Source organism: Lagopus leucura, unplaced genomic scaffold, assembly GCF_019238085.1.
Source record: "Lagopus leucura isolate 7727_CA_CO unplaced genomic scaffold, USGS_WTPT01 111-13_obj-0_obj, whole genome shotgun sequence".
Taxonomy (NCBI): Eukaryota; Metazoa; Chordata; class Aves; order Galliformes; family Phasianidae; genus Lagopus; species Lagopus leucura.
The window spans coordinates 1-18,456 of record NW_024969249.1 but is presented as its reverse complement, the minus strand read 5'-3'; the positions used below and the strand labels follow the sequence as shown (position 1 = coordinate 18,456).

The 18,456-nt window shown below is 53.4% G+C and overlaps 4 protein-coding genes across 5 annotated transcripts; 2 read left to right on the top strand and 2 right to left on the bottom strand.

Annotated features, from left to right (window-relative positions):
• The first annotated feature begins 390 nt into the window (after positions 1-390).
• Positions 391-4,710, top strand: SIRT7 (sirtuin 7). Its single transcript, XM_042894998.1, has 10 exons — positions 391-488; positions 568-705; positions 1,264-1,368; positions 2,351-2,421; positions 2,580-2,652; positions 3,104-3,202; positions 3,681-3,917; positions 4,163-4,243; positions 4,332-4,438; positions 4,518-4,710. The coding sequence occupies exons 1-10, from the start codon at positions 393-395 to the stop codon at positions 4,708-4,710; spliced, it is 1,200 nt and encodes a 399-aa protein (XP_042750932.1). The 5' UTR covers positions 391-392.
• A 154-nt stretch (positions 4,711-4,864) lies between these two features.
• On the top strand, positions 4,865-15,338 carry PCYT2 (phosphate cytidylyltransferase 2, ethanolamine). 2 transcript variants are annotated; one of them, XM_042894994.1, is made up of 13 exons: positions 4,865-4,935; positions 5,297-5,385; positions 5,951-6,112; positions 7,956-8,022; positions 8,451-8,535; positions 9,598-9,642; positions 11,056-11,194; positions 11,617-11,699; positions 11,873-11,950; positions 12,506-12,571; positions 12,824-12,889; positions 13,343-13,431; positions 14,125-15,338. In XM_042894994.1, the coding sequence occupies exons 1-13, from the start codon at positions 4,865-4,867 to the stop codon at positions 14,213-14,215; spliced, it is 1,131 nt and encodes a 376-aa protein (XP_042750928.1). In that variant the 3' UTR covers positions 14,216-15,338. The 2 variants fall into 2 exon arrangements, with proteins under 2 accessions (XP_042750928.1, XP_042750929.1); XM_042894995.1 differs by lacking the exon at positions 9,598-9,642.
• A 2,121-nt stretch (positions 15,339-17,459) lies between these two features.
• NPB (neuropeptide B) lies at positions 17,460-18,025 on the bottom strand. Its single transcript, XM_042894996.1, has one exon. The coding sequence runs from the start codon at positions 17,992-17,994 to the stop codon at positions 17,503-17,505; it is 492 nt and encodes a 163-aa protein (XP_042750930.1). The 5' UTR covers positions 17,995-18,025; the 3' UTR covers positions 17,460-17,502.
• A 12-nt stretch (positions 18,026-18,037) lies between these two features.
• ANAPC11 (anaphase promoting complex subunit 11) lies at positions 18,038-18,302 on the bottom strand (the record flags this gene model as incomplete). The annotated part of the gene is made up of 1 exon (XM_042894992.1): positions 18,038-18,302. A coding segment is annotated over one exon (167 nt), but the record flags the coding sequence as incomplete, so codon positions are not given.
• Positions 18,303-18,456: the final 154 nt, after the last annotated feature.

Genomic DNA, 18,456 nt, shown 5'->3' with positions numbered 1-18,456 from the left:
GGCTCCGGCGGGACCCGCCGTGCCGTTGGCCCGTCCCGGCCCCGGGTCTGTCCGCTGTCCGGGGGTGGGGTGCAGCGAGGCCGCGGTTGGCGGGCGGGAGGCGGTATTTATTGCTAAGTTATTGCCCCGCGCGGCGACGGCGGGCGTTATTTATTGCTGTACATAGTGTTCGTCTGCCGGCGCGGCCGCCGTTGTTTTGTACATGACAATAAACAGCTTTCAAACACCACGGCCCGGTGCTTCCTTTGCGGCGTGGTTCGCCGCCGCGCGAGGGGGCGCTGCTGCGCACCGCGGGCGGGAGGGGCCGGAAGCGGCGCTCGGCCGCGCTCTCCGAGAGGAAGCGGCTTCTCGCGTCCGGCGTCCGACAGCGGAAGTGGGGCGCTTCCGGCGCGATGGCGGCCGGCGGCAGCCTCAGCCGCTCGGAGCGCAAGGCGGCGGCACGCGCCGAGATCCTTCAGCAGGAGGAGCAGCGAGACCGGCGGAGACAGGTACGGCACGGCACGGCGCGGCGCCCCTCGGTCTGCCCGCGCGGCCGGACTGCCGTGACACGCTGCGTGTGCCCGGCAGGTTTCCCGCATCTGGAGGAAGCCGCCGGCGGAACGGAGCCCCGAGGAGTGTCAGGTGCTGAGCGAGAGCGAAGACATCGTCCGGGAGCTGGAGAGGCGCCGCAAGAGGCGCGAGCGGCTGCGCCGGCGGCAGGAGGAGGTGGGCGCCAGGCGGGGGCGGGCCGGGCCCGATGGGTGCGGCTCCGGGGCCGCGTCGGAGCCGCCGCGCGCCGGTGCTGCGGGGGCCGCGGCCGCGGGGAGGGGCTTTGCGCTCCGGGTTGCCGCGGGCGCTGAGCTCCTGCTGCGGGGGGAGTTCTGCGGCACAACTGACGGTACCGCCTTCCCAGGAGTGCCCCCGTCCCTCGGGACCGCGCCCTGCTGTGCCGGTCCTCGGCTGATCTCCCTGCACCGGCCTTGCTTCTTGCAGCTGCCAACCTCTTCCGAAATGCGTTTGGTTCTCTGAATGGCCGTGCCACCTGGGAGGGCTGTATCTGTGTGTGCTGCTATCCAGAAACCTTCTTCCCTTGGTCTTTCATAGATAATACAGATGGCAAACGCCCACGTTCTTCTAGTTAGGAGACCTTTTGATAATATTCGTTCTGATAATATTTGTCTGCTGCGTTCCCTGGCTAGGATGGACCCATATCAAAATGTCCAAGCAGCTCTCTGTTCTTTCAGGCTCAGCAACACGCTGAAACTTCCCATTTGCATTTCCTAGGTATGTGATGAGCCAGAGGAGCTAAAGAGAAAGGTCACTGAGCTGGCTGCTGCTATCCGGAACGCCAAGCACCTTGTCATCTACACAGGAGCAGGGATCAGTACGGTAGGATTCTTTGGGGGTGAGTGGCTGGAGCTTTGGGAGCTCCTTCAGGAATGTTGCGATGTTTGAACTCTGTTTTTTGTGGATTCCAAGTGACCACAGGATATCATAGAATCATAGAATGGCCTGGGTTGAAAAGGACCGCAATGATCATCAAGTTTCAACCCCCTGCTACGTGCAGGGTTGCCAACCACCAGACCGGGCTGCCCAGAAGATATTTGGGATTCTGTATTAACACTGTTGAACTACAAACCATGACCAAGATGTTAATTAATTTGCATCTTGGGATGTTCCTGCTGGCCAAGAGATTCTGAGGCTGCATCACCTCTATGCAAAGAACGAGCTTTTAAAATAAGATCAGTAGTCTGTCTTCAGTCGAGTCTCTTCAGCTACTTTTGCTGCAAAACCTAAAAGAAGTGATAGCTGCTCAATGCTGTCTGCATTAATAAACGATTCAGAAATAATGAGTGCTTACTAGAAGTTAAAAATGATGATTTAAAAAATGGTTTCTGGGGCCTCTTATGAGAATGGAAATCTGGAGCTGCCTCTTCGCATGTCACATTTGTCACTTTTGTCTGAACTCTGAAATGGGAACCTCATTGTTCCTCCCCTTTTCTGCAATCTCAGCTGATAGGGACATAGACACTTTTTTTAAAGAACGCTGAGTGTTCTTTAAATGAGTTGAGTGTAAATAATGAAAGGTTCAAGAACTGTGTTCTGTCTGGAGGAGTGGGAGGTTCCTAGGGGAGAAGAGTGTTCTGGAGGGATTTCATAGTGGTGTTATTGGAGAAAATAAATACTGGAGGTGAAATTGAGAACTGCAAGGTAGGAAAAGAGCTCCCTGTAATTAGGAAAACTTTGAGTGAATGAAAAAGCAGCAGTGAATGCAGTACCTCGCTGTCCTGGGTGAGGCCAGCTTGATGTGTTGGTGGACAAGAGGTAGGAACTTTCGGGTCAGGCCGTGCTTTGTCTCTCCATAACACAGGCAGCTTCGATCCCAGACTACCGAGGCCCCAATGGCATTTGGACATTGCTGCAGAAGGGCAGGAGCATCAGGTAAGGTGACTGTAGAGAACTTTTCCTTTCTCTTTCCTGGAAGGACAGTTCTGCAGCTACTCAGGAGATGAATTCTGAGCTGCCCAGCAGACAGCTGATACTGAAAGACAATGTTAATGGTCATTTCTTACTCTTTATTTTTCTCTGCCTCTTGTCAGTGCTACAGATCTGAGTGAGGCAGAGCCCACGCTCACCCATATGAGCATTGCTTGCCTACACAAGCATAATCTGGTAAGATTTCTTTTTCTGTACATGACTTGTGCTCCACTGTCACAGTATAATAAATCAGATAAAGAAGAAAAAAGATATTTTTCGCAGTACTTCATAACTGTTGTTCTCAGTGAGGTGTCTGTGTTTCTGTATAGCTGAGCCTTCATCAGGCCATGTCCAGACTATGGCTCCAGCATCTTTTTCCCTCATGCCTTTTTTTAATAGCTTATGTTTGCCTCCTGCTAAGGCTGTGGTCTGGGGATGTGGCCACAAAGCCTGCCAGGCCTAACAGCTGTATTTAGCAGGAATCTCTCTGCTTAGTTTTCACAGAGTTCTACTCTCTGCTTTTCTACTGCTAGCTCAGTACATTGAAGCAGAACTATTTATTGCACATTGAGATGTTACCTGCATTGGAACCACGCTTTCAGAGTCTTCTCTGTGTGTGTTATTTCAACGTTTTGCTCTCTTCCAGGTGCAGCACGTGGTATCTCAAAACTGTGATGGGCTGCACCTGCGAAGTGGGTTACCTAGATCAGCAATATCTGAGCTTCATGGAAACATGTACATAGAGGTGAGCAGCTAGGAAAGGACAAAGGCACTGTCAGCACTGGCCTCTTAAAAAAGACAATGGTAACTGTTTCTCCCTCCCCGACTCAAAAATTAGTACAAGGGCTACTCTCAGCTTAGTTTGTATCTTTAGTTTGCCAGTTTTTTGGTAAACTAGTTAGCAAACTCCACAATCGAGTTTTCTGTACAAGCTGGCAGTTCTCTCTCTGTATTTGCTAGAGCCTTCTGCTTCTGAGTGCAGTTCTTCAGGCGTTGCCTGAAAACCCCTCCTATTGACCAGGCAGCCCTGCCCCCTGTAATTCCACTCACTAGTTGAGCGTTTCTGAATGTTTCCAAGTTAGCATCTAAACACAGATGATTCCTTCTACTGCTTCCAGGTTTGTTGTCCCCCAAAAGGTGCTTTTCTCTGAGGTGTGGCTGCATCCCTGGGCTCAGATGGACCAGATGCTGACAATACAACACTTTTCCTTCCTGTGCTACAGGTCTGCACTTCGTGTACCCCCAACAGAGAGTACGTGCGAGTCTTTGATGTGACAGAACGCACGGCCCTGCACAAGCATCACACTGGCAGGCTGTGCCACAAGTGCGGGGCACAGTTGAGAGATACAATCGTCCACTTTGGGGAGAAGGGGACACTGACACAGCCCCTGAACTGGGAAGCAGCAACAGAAGCTGCAAGCAAAGCAGATGTGATTCTTTGTCTGGGTTCCAGCTTAAAGGTAACTTTAGAGACTCGGTGAAGATTGTTAGCAGCATTCCCTCTTGGTGATACACCTTGGTGCTGAGCAGTCTCCTCCCAAACAGACAACTGTAAACTCTGGTGTCAGGATTCGCCCACCATCTGTGTGATAGTCTCTCTTCCTCCCTCTTTCCCTTCCTGGTAATACATTCCTTTTCCTCTCACTGATATGGTTCACGGTTACGTGTGCCTTTGGCTGTGCTGATCATTTCTGTTTTGTGGCAGGTTTTGAAAAAATACCCCCGGCTTTGGTGCATGAGCAAACCTCCACCTCGTCGTCCAAAGCTGTACATCGTGAACCTCCAGGTGAGCGCCTTCCCGGTGCTGGGCAGGGAGGTTGGGTGAAGCCCCTCGCAGCGGGTGCTGCAGCACGTGTCCTGCTGTCACCTCGCAGTGGACGCCCAAGGACGACCTGGCTGCCCTAAAGCTGCACGGCCGCTGCGACGACGTCATGCGGCTGCTGATGGAGGAGCTGGGCCTGCAGATCCCCGGCTACGACCGGTGAGCTGGTGGGGACCGGGGGGGGACGGGACGGGACGGCCACCGCGAGCCCCCCGCCCTCACCTCCTCCTCTCCGCAGGGCGAGGGACCCCATCTTCACGCTGGCCGAGCCGCTGCGCCCCGACGAGGAGGGCACGCACTCCCGGAAGCCGGTGGCCCCGCCGCAGGGCGCCGAGCCGGCAGCGGCACCGCGGGACGAACATCCCACCCGGCCCGGCGGCTGGTTGGGCCGCGGCTGCGCCAAGGGCACCCGGCGCAGGAAGAGCAACTGACGGCGGGGGCGGGGCGGGGCGAAACGGAGCGCGGGGCGTCGGCTCGCCCCGACCGCCGGTGCTGACGCGCCCCAAGATGGCGGCGGGGGCGGGCGCGGGGCGGGGCGGGCGGGAGGTCCCGCTCGGCGGCGGTGCCGCCGGTGACAGCGCGGCCATGCTGCGCAACGGGGCGGCGGGGGGCGGCGCGGCGGCACAGCGGCCCGTGCGCGTCTGGTGCGACGGCTGGTGAGTGCGGGCGGGAATAAAGCGTCTCGGCTGCGCTGCGCCTCTGCTCCTCTGTCACCGCCGCCGGGGTTGCAGGTGGGGGGGGGGGGAAGAGCGGGAGGGGCTGCGCGCTGGGGGCCGCGGGCGCTTTGCCGGCCGTCCCCACGACAGCCGCGGCCCGGAGCGCCGCGCCGTCAGTGGGTGCCGCGCGGGCGGGTGGGGGCGAGACGCCGCCCCGGGAGCCGACGGCGATGGCGTGAATCGCGGCGCCGCGATGGGCGGCAGGGAGACTCCGAACCCCCGAGCGCCGCCGGAGGAAGGTCGCCGTGCGCAGCCCCTGAGCTCGGCGCGTCCCCGGCGCTGAGAGCCTTTGTCTTTGCAGCTATGACATGGTGCACTACGGCCACTCCAACCAGCTGCGCCAGGCGCGGGCCATGGGCGATTATCTGATTGTGGGAGTGCACACGGACGGTAAGAGGTCGCTCGGCTTTGCGCCTCTCGGTGTTACCGGCGGCGCTCATCCCGCGTCTCCCCGGGAGCGGCGGTGCCGGCACACCGTCGGGCGGTGCCGTGCTGCGCTTTGCTGAGCTACGGTCGCTGCTCTTGGAGGTGCGATCTGTTCTGCTGAAGCCACTGGACCGGCTGAGGGTCAGCCCGGGGCCGCGAGCACAGACTGAGAAACTGGAACCTAGATGAGAGTTAAGTGCTAGGAATTAATTCCTGCTTGTGAGCGTGGATCTGAAATCAGTTTATGGATGCAGCTTGCAATGTAGGGTGAAGCCGTTGCTCAGGCATCCTGCTAGGAGCTGCATTGCCAAGCAATGCCCTTGGGAAGCAGTATTTGGGTGTGAGGAGTCACTAACACCTTGTGCCTATAGAGGGAACCCCAGCGCCTTTACCACACGCTTACAAATGCGATGGAATAAAAACCATTCCTGAACTCACTGGGCCTTTCGTGCATGCTATAAACGCCCCTCAAGCTTCTCTTGCTGCAGACTGTACTTCTAACTGGGTTTTCTCTCTCTCTCTCACCCAGAGGAGATCGCCAAACATAAGGGCCCCCCCGTCTTCACGCAGGAGGAGAGGTACAAGATGGTGCAAGCCATCAAGTGGGTGGATGAGATTGCGCCTGGGGCTCCTTATGTCACCACACTGGAAACCTTGGACAAATATAACTGCGATTTCTGTGTGCATGGTGGTGAGTGATGCTCTTGAGGTGGATTGGTACGAAGAAGGGCCCCGTAGGGCTCGTGTGCTCTTGGTTTTCCGGCTGCAAAGCAAGGAGCTGCCTGACTCATGTGAAAGTTAACTCGTGTGTACAGACTGTGGCAGTGCCTGTGCTGGTCTGTACAGGTTCTCCCATTCAGGGATTTTGGAGAAATGGGTTCATGGGTGTTGGGACAGCAGTGTGATTCCTTTGCTTTAAGCACCCGTTTCACTTCCAAAGATGAAACGCACTGACAGTTGTCCTGAGATTACCCTTAAAACATGCAAGAGCTGTACATGAAAGGAATACGTGTTTACACCAGCTAGATGTGAAAAACACTGTTATAAGGTTAGGTGTGCAAAGCCAGAGTCATTTATGTCTGCTTATCCTGAGATGAGATCAGATCTGAAAAGCTTCGGTCTCTTGATCTAGCTGATAAGCTCCTAAAGCGCTTAGCTGGCCCTGTACTCAGACCTCGTTCTGCTTAGGAACATTTCTCAGCATACAGTCACTGAAGAGAGGCAGTGTTCTGGGGAAACATTCCTGCTTTTGTACTCTGTCCCTTCCTTGGACTATTCACGCTTGTTCAGTTTCGGCCCCTCCTCCCTCCCCTTCCAAAGGTATTTTGTTAATTTAATCGGGCACAATCTTTGCACTCTTTCTCTTATCCTTCCTCATTTGATCCCAGCAACCTATTGATAAGGCAAGCATTTCATTAAATGCAAATAAATTGTTAATCTTCAATAAGATAGATACGTGGTTTGTTTTTTTTTTCACGTGGACAAGACGACTATTGCATTCCTTGTTAGCTTAATTGCCTGTCCTGAATGCACGTTTTGTGTTCGTGACCCTTTGCTAGGGCTGGTGAGGGATTAGCAGAACAGAGGCGTGCTGGTGGCCTTTGCTCCAGATTCGCTGCTTTGATCCCTTCTGCCAATCTTTCTGTCCTTCCACCTGGATAGCATTCATGGATGCTGTATTTTGGCCGGGCTGTGATTCTGCAGAAGATAAGTTTTGAAATAGCTGGGCTTAGCATGGGAAAGCGGCAGACAGCAAACCTGCTGCTGCTGCTTCTCTCCTGGCACAGGGCTCATTTCTGTCCCTGTGCCCTGAAGGGAGGGAGAGGGGTTTTAGGAGAGCTTTCTTGAGTGTGCCACTGCAGTTGTGCAACGAAGACAGGAGTTACCTGTGCTGTAAACAAGGGATTAGGCTGAATGAAGCCAGCGTAGGTTTTCACTTGTTAAGTCTTTTAAACTGTCATTAAAAGGAGGAGAGAAGTGCTTTCTGTGGAATGAGTTGGGACCCATGCCAAAGCTGAACCAGAGCTGATTCTGGAGGAGTTGAAGGGATACATTAAATATCTTTGTAGAAGTGCCATCGCTGAGGGACCGAGCAATGATGCACTGTTTAACTGACTGGGGAAGAGCTGTAATGTGAACTAACAGCTCAACACAGTGCTGGAGAAGTTAGTTCAGGTGCTTTTAGCACAGGCTGATGGTGGCTGTTGTTACTCAGAGAACAATTCAGTCATGCCTGCGGTTGGATTTGCTCGCAGGGCAATGAGCTCTTGTTTCCTGGGGTATCTAATGAACAGCAGGCCAGATTGCTAGTAGACTTTAGCACTGGGAGCACGCTTGTCCCTACAGACAGATTTATTTTCAAGCCCACGACGTTTCTGTGGAGGTGTGGGACATACCCCATGTGCTGTGATGCAGGCTGTAGGGGTTCTAGTCTGCCTTACATGGCAGATGTATTCCTCTGCAGCCGTAATTCTAACGTAGCTGCTGTGCAGGGAGGTTTGGAGCGCAGCTCTGAGGCTTTCCTCTTTCTGCAGATGACATCACCTTAACGATAGATGGCAAGGACACCTATGAGGAAGTGAAGACAGCCGGGCGATACAGGTACTGCTGTGTAGCTTCCTACCCTGTGCTGGGCAGAGTTTCTGGGTGTTCCCATCCTGGAGGGAGCTCAGATAAAACAGCTGTCTTCAGGTCGCACTTCAGCTTTGCTGTGAGATGTGTCAGAGCTTTAGCTGCTTCAGCCATTTTGGCTTCCAGAAGGTGATGCAGTCCAGCAGCTGTTCTTGGTCAGCTCTGGGGGTTAGCTCTGCTGGGAAGTCTGGGCCAGGTAGGTTTTCCTCATGTCACCCATTGCTGCGGAGGCCCAGCAGGCTAGTGGTGTCCTTTATATCAAGAGCAGGTAGCAGGAAGATGTCGCTCAGGATGATTGCTGGTTTGGATAGATCAGATTTCACAAGTGTAACAGTGGGGAGAGGAAGAGGCTCGTGCTTCTGTGGCATCAGCTTTATCCTTTGCTTATCTCCCTGCAGGGAATGCAAACGCACTCAAGGTGTGTCCACTACCGACCTGGTTGGCCGCATGCTGCTCATGACTAAGGCTCACCACAGCAACATAGTGAGTCACAGGGCTTTGGGTGGGAGTTTGGAGTCCAGGGCGTATGTCGGCTCTTGCCTTCCACTGCTCCGAAATGGCAGTGGAGCTCCTGGGCCTGGCTCCCATATCCATGGAGGACTGGCAAGCTGGCTGTGGGCAAAACACTCTTTGTATTTACTTAAGCCTTTACTTAAACCTGCCTGAAATCACAGTGTACAGCCCGTGGTGCTTTGGTAACGCGTATGGAAATAAAACTTTGATTCTCCCTTGATTGGCGTGAGCTTCAGGAATGAAAATGCTGGCTAGCCTATGGCTTCTGTGATTGTGGAATTACAGAGTGCAGCCACGTTGATCTAACAGCTCAGTGCTGCCAGAATTGGAAGTTCTTCCTTCTCACCGAACTGCACGCTTCTGCCTTTTGCTGTCTCTGAATCTTATCAGACCTTTCTTGAGTCTCCTCAGCTCACTACCTGGTGGATTGCTAACTTCACCAAAGCAAAAGCAAGGAAGCAGTGTTCTGTAGGTTAATGAATTGAATAGACTCAGTAAATGAGCAATGCACTGAATGGATTAACTGAGAAACAGCAGGGAGGAGACAACGTGGAAACGAGAATTCAGAGGTAGAGGGAGGTCTTTCTTTTAGTGTGCTGAGCTGTTAGATTGGCTTAGCTGTAATAATGCAACTTCACACCACGATGCGACACAGCATCGCTATCTGTCTGCAGACAGCCGAGCCCATCCCTGGTGGAATGTCTTTGCAAAAAGAAGGGACACAGTCCTGCTAGGGGCTTGCACAGTCAAGAGAGGACAGAGGTGTGCAATGTTATCCAGCTGTGCAGGTTGAGCAAGAGCCGCTGTCGCTGTGTGATGCCAGGCTGAGGTCAGATAAGGAGGTTTCATCTGACTCATGCTGGGACACGACCCTGGTTTAGATATTCACTCCTTTGTTAGTATTTAGTGGCGGAGATCAACGATACGCAGCCTAAGCGTGGACTTCCCAGCACTTCTGCCACACACAAGCGTATTTTTGATTGGATGAGCTGTGTGAGTGCTTCAACATTTTGATTCTTTATCTCCCTTCAGGATGAGGACCTAGACTATCGGAAGCACACTGACAACTTTGGGAAGGTAATGTGAGTTCTGGTCGGAGACATCTGGTTGTTGGCCTGTCTGAGAAGGATTCCAAATGTGCTTTTTGGCCTGTATTGCAGGCTTGGTTTTTCCTCTGCATGTGTTAGTAACCTCAGTAAATCTCTGCCACCCCCATACTGGTGTAGCCAGTGAGATAGGCAGGTGTGGCTGCACAAGCCCTGCAGTACAGCTGTAGTGAATGATGTTTCGTGGCACCACAGAGCTCCACCTGTTGAGGCTTTGCTGTTTGGCTGGCTTGCTTGTGAAGCCTTTATTGCCACTTCCTTTGCAGTGCAGGTACCCAGAGTTCCAGCAGAGGGACAGGTTCTGTGGGTTCTCCTTTTAGTACTTATGTTTTTACAGGTGTTGCCTTAGGTCTGGGAAGGATTTATGTAGCAGCACATAGTTAGCATTCCATGCAGCCTGGTCTTAAGTAGCAGAGTGTTCCTGCTGGGGCTCTCTGCTGTCATGTTCAGCTCATCATACCCTGGGCTACTTCTAAAGAGCTGTCTGTCTTTTTTTGCCTTTTTTTTTTTTTCCTTCCTGAGTGTTATGTTGTTCCTCATTAACAACCACCTGTGCCTAAACCTGAGCAGGTTTTCTGCTTGTTGGGGTTTTGCTGACCACGCTGAATTGTTCTCCATCATGTTACCTGTTTTAAGCAGGCTTTTGGGGGTCTGTTGCTCCATGTTAGCAGTTTCCTGGTTCTTGGATTTAGAGAAACATGTATGGACACTAAGCACTCTGCATGACGCCTGCCAGAAGTATACCAGCTTCTGCATACTGTTTATGTGGTTTGCCCTAGTCTTGGCTGAACTGTGTTTGTTCTTTCAAGGCTTTTAGAGCTGTTCATATTAGGGGAGCAAAGCGAAGTAGAGGCTGGGGCCAGCGACCAGAAGTGCTTCATGGTAGGGCTCAGCCTCCACCCTTTGGTTTCGCTGTGTCTGGGCTCTGGCTGCTGGAGTGGAGGTGGTTCTCCTCCTGCTTAGCATACTGCCCTGCCAGGTAAAGGGGTAGGCTGCCCTACAGCTTGAAAAGAGCTTCTGCATAAAAGGATTTTGGTAGTTTGTGTGTTGTGCACCTGTTCTGTCGGTAACCCTGCCTCTCCTGGAAGTCCTGGTCTGCCCTGTTGCCTTCCTCCTTCCTAAGTTTTCCTCTCAGCATCTCCTTAGCTGGCTGTGGAGGGGATGATTTATGCTGTGTTTGACAGAGAGAAAGGGGCTTTGGTGAGATCACACAAACATCTGGTGCTGGGAACGTGGACAGTGCAAGCTAAGAGCTGCGATGTTTGCTCACGAATTAAAACACAATCATGCCTGCTGCTGTGTTCTGGTGCTGTGTTTTGGGTTTTTTTTCCAAATCCCCTCCTGGAGCCTGAAAAGGAAGCGTGTGTGATGTGTGTTTTCCTAGGGACCAAAAGGTCACAGTCCTTGGACCGGTGTCTCGCAGTTCCTGCAGACATCTCAGAAGATCATCCAGTTTGCGTCAGGGAAGGAACCACAGCCAGGAGACACTATCATCTATGTGGCTGGAGCCTTTGACCTGTTTCGTATCCTTGACTCTGTTTTGTCAGGAAAATGGTGTTGCTCTGTTTGATGTTCTTGTATTTAAGGCACCAGAACAGGATGTCTCGAGGTCTGGCTGTCTTAGACCAAATGACAGCTGTTAGAAAGCACGAGGTGCGTAGAGCAGGCACTTCAACCTTGGGACAGTGCTGGAGTGCCCCACATGGGTAGAAATTCTGGACAGAGGCAAAGTTGTGTCCATGTAAGGTGGAGCTGGAAAGATGGCTGGCTTTTGCCCAGAACCTGAGAGGGAAGCAGTGAAATGCTAGTAGTTCAAAGGCAAAAAGCAGTTGGGAAATAAACCCCTTGGGATTAATATATTCTGCTGTGGCTTCCTAATGCGTGTGTTTCTGGCTTCCTTTCCCCATTTTCTATGTGAGCTTCAATTCCTTAAATAGTTTTCCAGATATTGGGCATGTAGATTTCCTGGAGAAGGTTCACCAGCTGGCAGAGAGGCCCTACATCATTGCTGGGCTGCACTTTGACCAGGTTTGTGATGTTCAAAGGCAGAACAGCTTGGCTGCTGTTCCTTCTGAAACAAGCAGGCTGTGCTCCGGGAGAAAGGGAAGGGTTGTATTGGCTGGTACAGAATGCTTGTATTAGGAGAGAGTGAAAAGGAAGAGGATCACATTGTTTTAATTTTGACTGATGCTTTGCCTTAGGAAGTAAATCGTTACAAAGGGAAGAATTATCCCATCATGAACATCCACGAGAGAACACTCAGTGTCTTGGCCTGCAGGGTAAGTGCCTGCAGCTCTGTCCCTTTGTGCTGTTCCAGAAGTTGCTGAGATGACATTCTTCACTCATAGCTAACAGCCCTGCCTGAATTCTTTAGAATGTGCTGAGAAAGCAAAGACAGGACTGATTGCTTCCTGCTACCAGAGCTGTGCTCCCAAGGAGGCACTTGGCTTAGCTGTCATCCCAACTAACCCGAGTCAGTGAATCCATCCACATCTTCCACCAGCAGTGAAAAGGCAGAGTGCTGCTCTGCTCTATGCAGAGACACTTGCATTGTTGCAGAAAACCATCTCCTTTCTGCAGCAGGGAAGAAACACAGGGGGGCTCAGAAATGTGTGCTCTGAGCAGTTAACATGGGGATTTGCTATATAAAGCCTGCCAGAAAGCGTTGTCCTTAGTGGAACAAAAAGATGCTGTGTGACAAATAGTGGCTGCTGAACTCACCTTCTGCTTGGGCTCATAACTCTATAACCAGATAACCTCCTCAAGTGCTTTGTTTTGTTTAAAACCAACCAACCAACCAACCCTAATAATAACCCAAACTCTCTGTTTTGTAGTATGTCTCAGAAGTGGTGATTGGAGCCCCCTATGCTGTCACTGCTGATCTGCTGGATCACTTCAAGGTGAGTCTTTGTGTATGGATGTACACAAGGATGTTGGGTTTCGATGTGCATAGAGAACTAAAATGGCACTGGAGAGCAGCAGAGCAATGAAGGGTTCTGCTCAGTGTGTTTAGGGAAGCTCTGGCTGGAGTCTGAGCCTCCAGGTTCTGCTGTTGGTATTCCTCTTGTCCCACCTCTGCTTAGTGAGTGGCAGAGTTACTGTCACCTTCTGGAGGGATGTGATGGTGTCAGTGACTTTGTCCCTCTCTCTAGGTAACTCTTGTGTGTCATGGGATGACTGAGGTGGTTCCAGACAAGGATGGTTCTGATCCATATGAGGTAAGGTGCCAACTACTGCAGCCTGTGCTTTGTCATGATGAGTGACAGGTATGGTTTTGTTCATGCTCCTGGGCTGAGATGTGAATGGCAGTGCTTGCTACCAGCACATCCTGGGCAGCTGGCTCTGTTTTTACCCACCCCTCAGGGAGCTATTTGTATCATCCACAACAGCCCCATTCTTTTAGTCACTGTTTTGCCTGTTTTCCATACCTTCATGGCAGAATGAGAAATCTAGTGATCCTTGCTCGGTGCCAATCCCTCGCTCAGCTCCTGACTGCATTACGTTTTGCTTCTGGCAGTAATTCAGTCTGTATCCGAGGAGATTATCTTGTGCTGTGCCTGGCTGAGCACCCACAGGGCCTTCTGGACCCTCTGCTCAGCTCTCATTTATCGAGCTGTAAATTGGAGGTCCTGCGTGTTCCTTGCAGACAAATCTGCTGTGTTTGTCCACAGGAACCGAAGAGACGTGGCATTTTCCAGCTCGTGGACAGTGGCAGCAATCTCACCACAGATTTAATTGTGCAGAGAATCATCAAGAACAGGTTGGCTTTCTTCATCTCTTAGTTCTGTTCAGTCCTGCTTGTCTGAGGACTGATTGATGGGATTGAGCAGAAAGAAGAAGGGAGTAACTAAGGCACAGAAGAGGAAATCAGTGAACGTGGTCCTTCCTCTTCCGTAGCTTTGTTTTGGAACTTTTGGTGGGCTGCTTCATTGTGAATTTACCAGACCATATAGGAAAAGGAATAGCTGAACTGTTCTGCAAAAGAATGTGCTTCACAGCATGTTTTATTGCTTTGCCTCTTCTATCAGTGAAGATATTTCCGTGCTGTCTTCTTGTGGATTCAGCATACTGCTTCTTTGCAAGCTTTGCTCTTTTAAGCTTGAGCCCTTCACCTCCAATGACCCCAGTTCAGATCAGTTGTCAGTTTGAATTTGGTGTTGCAGCATTAAGTGGTTTGCTCAGGACAGACCAAGTGTGGAATAGCAGCATCTTCTGCAGAGAGTGAACTAAGTGTGGTGTGAGCAGAGTGGGAGCCTAGGATTTGAGTGATCGTGGCACCCCTGGAAATCTCTCAGAGCTGGCTCTCAAATTGGAGGGTGGTGGGTCGTGATGGGGCTTCTGAAATACAGAACAAAACTGCAGAGGAGAGGGCAACACTCTCCTGTTCCAGGTGGTTTTAGTCTCCTAAAGGTAAAGTCTGGATAAGACTGATGGTGTTTTATGATTGATGCAGGCTGGAGTTTGAAGCCAGGAACCAGAAGAAGGAAGCCAAAGAGCTGGCAGTATTGGAGGCCATGAAGAGACTGGAGGAGGAGAAGCATTAGACCAGCAGGGAGCTAATGCGTTGCTCACAGAACGCCGCAGCGTCACCTTCTGGAGGAGCAGGGAGCTCTTCTGGGAAGGACTGAGCGAGGGCAGCACTGCCGGTGTGCTCAGGATGTGCTGCCCTGCCCTGTCCTGCACTAATTATGCAGACATAATGAGTTGGGATCTTGTTGCCTAGTTCTTCCTCTGTTAATCAGCCACTGTTCCCTTTTCCAGGAGAAGATTTGAGACAAGGAAAACAAAAAAAATAATGTTTTTAATTATAACTAACGTTTTAACATGTTGATGTGCTTTTACTTTCTGCCATTTCTGGCTTTTAGAAGATTGGAAATGGAGCAGCTGCTCAGGCCCCTCCTGCCCCCATCCACGTTCTGCTGTCCTGATCAGAGTCTGCATTTCGGAGCAGCCCTTCGGGCAGTGGTGCAAACTGGAGGGCGAACGCACACAGCCCAGCAGTTCTGTGAGCTTTGGGCTGGGGAGGCCAGGCCCATCGCTGTGCCTCCTGCTGGTGGTGCTTCTTGGCTGCTGCCTCTACACAAACTCCAGACCCAAACTGCTGCTGGTTTAACTAGATAAAGCCTTTCTCCAGCTGTGCCCAGTGCCGGTGAATCATTTACTTCACAGTGACAGGCAGCAGCTTGGCATCTGCTGGGGGGGCACAGAGAGCCTCTCAGGCCTGATGTTCTCCCTGGTGAGTTGAGGAATTTCTCTTGCGCAAGGCTGGAGCATACAGGGGGCTCTTACCAACAGCTTCTCCTGCCATGAGATGAGCAGGACTCAGTGCTCCCCATGGGCTGTGCCTGGGGCTGTGCTTGCTGCTGCTGCCGGAGCGACCTTGTGCCTGACAGATGTTACTGGGACGAGTGACCCTGTGGGCTGGAATTCTACTGCTATTTTGTGAGGGTTGAAGTGCAGCACGTTTATCTCCTGCGGGGCTCTGCAGGGCCTGAGGAGGTCTGGGAAGAGCTGGGTGCTGGGCTGAGCCCTTCTCTGCCTCGTACATTCCAGGGTGCTGTGCTCGGCCTTTCCCTGCACTGTGCTGTACCATCCCCTCCATGCCCATTCTTTTGTCCTCTGTTGTAAACTTCTGTTGCTGATCATTAATAAAACGTTGAAGAGTTGTCTGTTGGTCTCTTTTGTCCTCGAGTCTGGGTGCCTGACTTTGGCAGTTGCATTAGCTGTGACAGACACGCAGCTGAGATTCTCCTGGTGCCTCGGTGCACTGTGATGTGCAGGCAGCCCTGCGGGGTCCATCCTGCCCGCAGTTTGTGCAGATGGGCTGCAGAGCCTCAAGGCCTCACATCAGTGCCATCTGCATAATTGAACGTGTCATCTGTCACAAGGTGCTGCCGAGATCAAACCATCCACCCGTGTGGGAGCACTCGGCCTCCCCATGGGGTGGGAATGGGAGAACTGTGGGGCTCCTGTCTTCTCCCGGAGCTCCTTGGGCACATCTGATGGGAGCAGTGGGTTCGCCCTAGTCCCCAGTGTTGGGTCTGACCCACTTCTCTGCTGCTCTGCTGTCCCATGCTGCTCTCAGAGTTGAGGCTTCTGCCTCGCTGACCCCCAGCTCCCCACTGCCGAGCAGCACCGTGCAGCCATCATCACAACCACCTCCGCCTCAGTGACAAATTGACCCCAGGCTGAGAGCATCTGCATGCAATGAGCCGCCCCCAGCACCAACGCAGGTACTGCTGTTATTAAAAAATGACAAAACCATTCCATTTCTGATCCTGGTGCACGGATGCGTGCCTGCCGGTGTCACTTAACTGCCAGAGAAGCTGCAGCTTCGCTTGCTCAGATGGGTGTGTGGTGAGTGGCATTATGTGCAGCTGCTCACTGCTATTTCTAAGCAGAAAACTTTTGCACATGACATCTCCTACCTCAGGTGCCTGTGGGCCCTTTTAATTCTCCTTCCAAGTCTGCATTTGCTCACATCCCAAGAGTCCCAGAGGGCAACAATGAGTGTGGAGTCAAAATGAAGAAATAAATTAAATGAATTTAAAATCTGTGACTGACTGAGTAATTTTGTGGGTATTTTTTTGTTCATTTGTTATTTTATTTGTTCTTTTTCCTTCCTTTCCCAAGCGCAGCTCAGAGCTTCGGCTCCGGCATCAACCCCAAGGCAGCTGCCCCTGTGAAGCGCAGTGCTGTGAGTGGTGGCAGCGGTGCTGGGTATTTGGGGCTGTGTAGGACCCTGGGTGGGGGCACGGTGGGGTGGAGGCACCTTCACAGCGTGGGGCTGAATCAGTCTGCAGACAATTCAGCCCCATCTCTTACTCAAGGGCTCCAGAGCCTGGGTCTGCATGCTTGGCTGCAGGGTGTTGCCCTGGCTGGGGGTGGTGACCATTGGGGTACTGCTGCACCCAGGTCCTGCTGCCAGAGCCCAGTCTGAGCACCCTGGGGTTGGGCCTTTGCCTGCAGGCAAAGATGGGGGTAGCAGGTCCCCTCCTGGGGCGGTAATTTGCTGGTTGCAGTCACAGTTATTTTTCTGCTGGGGATGGGAACAGCCAAGGGCACCCAAAAGTACCATCCCTGCCCCTCTAGGGACAGTTGGACTGCAGGGTTGAGGCTGTGCCAGTGCTGTCATGAGTTCTTACAGATGTGTGAACCTAGAGGCTGAGGTCTCAGCAGTGGCAGTGCTGGGTTTGTGTGGGGTCAGTGTGTGGATCCCCCCGATCTCAGTCCATGGCATCCCCCACCCCAGCATAAAGTCCTTCCTCAGTTTGGCTTGGCTAGGTACAACCCCCCTCCCTCCCCCAGCTTCAGATACATCTCCTGTATTGCTCAGAGAACTGCAGACATGGCAGGGAGGGGTAGGGGCTTATCAGCCATGTGAAAGAGACTTTCCCTCTGCACCAGCTCTGCTCACAGGCACTGTGCTCAGAGCTGGGTTGCTCCAAGCACTGGCAGATCCCCACTTCCCACTGTGGATCCTTGTGCCCATCTGTCCAACCAAGGTGGGCAGTGTTCCAGCTCTGACACTCGGTTTCAAAGCGTTCCCTCTCCCTGCACTGTTTTTTTTTGCCTTCAGCTCAGCAACGGAGCTTCAGCTTGGGCTTTGTCCCCCAGTACCCGTGGCACTACCGAAGCTCTTACCCACACAGTCCTGGGTGGGCACTGCTTCTCAGGGCATGTATCTGGCAGGGCCCCCCCGTGTACCCCAGATCCTGGTGGGCTCCCCCCAGCCCTGAGGGCTTCCAGGAGCACCTCTATTCCCTCAAGGACAGACAAGATCTCTCTATTCCATGCACATTTATTGTTACTGTAGAGCCACAGTGCTGCCTCAGGCACCTGCACACTCCGTGGAGACCAAGGACACAGTCACAGCCGCTCTGCACTGGAGAGCACCGGGGACCCCCGGCAGCAGCCGGCAGCTCCGTAGCTTGGGGTTCACATCTGTCACACATGGCACCTGTAGGGAGAGCATCACAGAGACCCATGTTCCTGGGTGGGAACGTTGGAGTGGGGCTGCCCACGGAGCCCCACAGGTGGGCAGTCCCAGTCCCAGCACGTTCCATGACCAGAGCATCCTGGTACTCACCATGGCGCGGAGCGGAGCAGCGAGTCCGATATGGAGTGCTGCGGGGCGGCGCTGGGCAGCAACTTTGCTGTCGGAGCGGCGGCTGTAGGGCAAGCGGTGGAGACCGGAAAGCAGTCCCGAGGCTCTGCCCACCGGGTAGGAGAGGGGCGCGGCCGCCTGCCGGTACCAGGATGCGGCGGGGCGGCAGAGCAGCGCCACGGCTACGGCCAGAACCAAGCAGCGGGTGGCGCGCATCGTGCCAGACGGAGCGCAGCGCTCCGGAACGCCGCCGCCGCCTCTTTATGGCCGCGCCCGCCCCCGCCGCACAGCCCGAGGGAAACCGCCGCTCTCCGCCCACGGAGCCGGGAGAGGAGCGGCGGACGGGGGCGGAGGGGATCACTCCTTGAACTTCCACTCCTGGCGGCACATGGGGCAGTGCTGCTGCACCTGCTGCGAGTGCAGCCACTTCAGGATGCAGTGCATGTGGAAGCAATGCGAGCACTGTCCCCACACCAGCGGGCAGTCGTCCCCGGGCACTTTGCCTGCGGCGCGGACACAGCGTCAGGACGGGCCCCGCCGGTCTGGGGGGGGGCCGGGGTCGGGCACGGGGCCGTCGTGTCTTTCTGGGCGCGGCGGTCCGGGCCGCCGCGGCCGCGTGTTTCCGGCGGTGTCCGCCCCCGTCCGCCGCTCCTCTCCCGGCTCCGTGGGCGGAGAGCG

What these genes read in the sequence shown, in the direction of transcription:
- SIRT7 (XM_042894998.1), top strand. Translation starts at nt 393, where the DNA reads ATGGCGGCCGGCGGCAGCCTCAGCCGCTCGGAGCGCAAGGCGGCGGCA. An exon ending in TGCGCCGGCGGCAGGAGGAG is followed by an intron (nt 706 to 1,263) that starts GTGGGCGCCAGG and finishes TGCATTTCCTAG; the next exon opens with GTATGTGATGAGCCAGAGGA. An exon ending in TGTACATCGTGAACCTCCAG is followed by an intron (nt 4,244 to 4,331) that starts GTGAGCGCCTTC and finishes GTCACCTCGCAG; the next exon opens with TGGACGCCCAAGGACGACCT.
- PCYT2 (XM_042894994.1), top strand. Translation starts at nt 4,865, where the DNA reads ATGCTGCGCAACGGGGCGGCGGGGGGCGGCGCGGCGGCACAGCGGCCC. An exon ending in TGGAGCCTTTGACCTGTTTC is followed by an intron (nt 11,195 to 11,616) that starts GTATCCTTGACT and finishes ATAGTTTTCCAG; the next exon opens with ATATTGGGCATGTAGATTTC. An exon ending in ATGGTTCTGATCCATATGAG is followed by an intron (nt 12,890 to 13,342) that starts GTAAGGTGCCAA and finishes GTTTGTCCACAG; the next exon opens with GAACCGAAGAGACGTGGCAT.
- NPB (XM_042894996.1), bottom strand. Translation starts at nt 17,994, where the DNA reads ATGCGCGCCACCCGCTGCTTGGTTCTGGCCGTAGCCGTGGCGCTGCTC.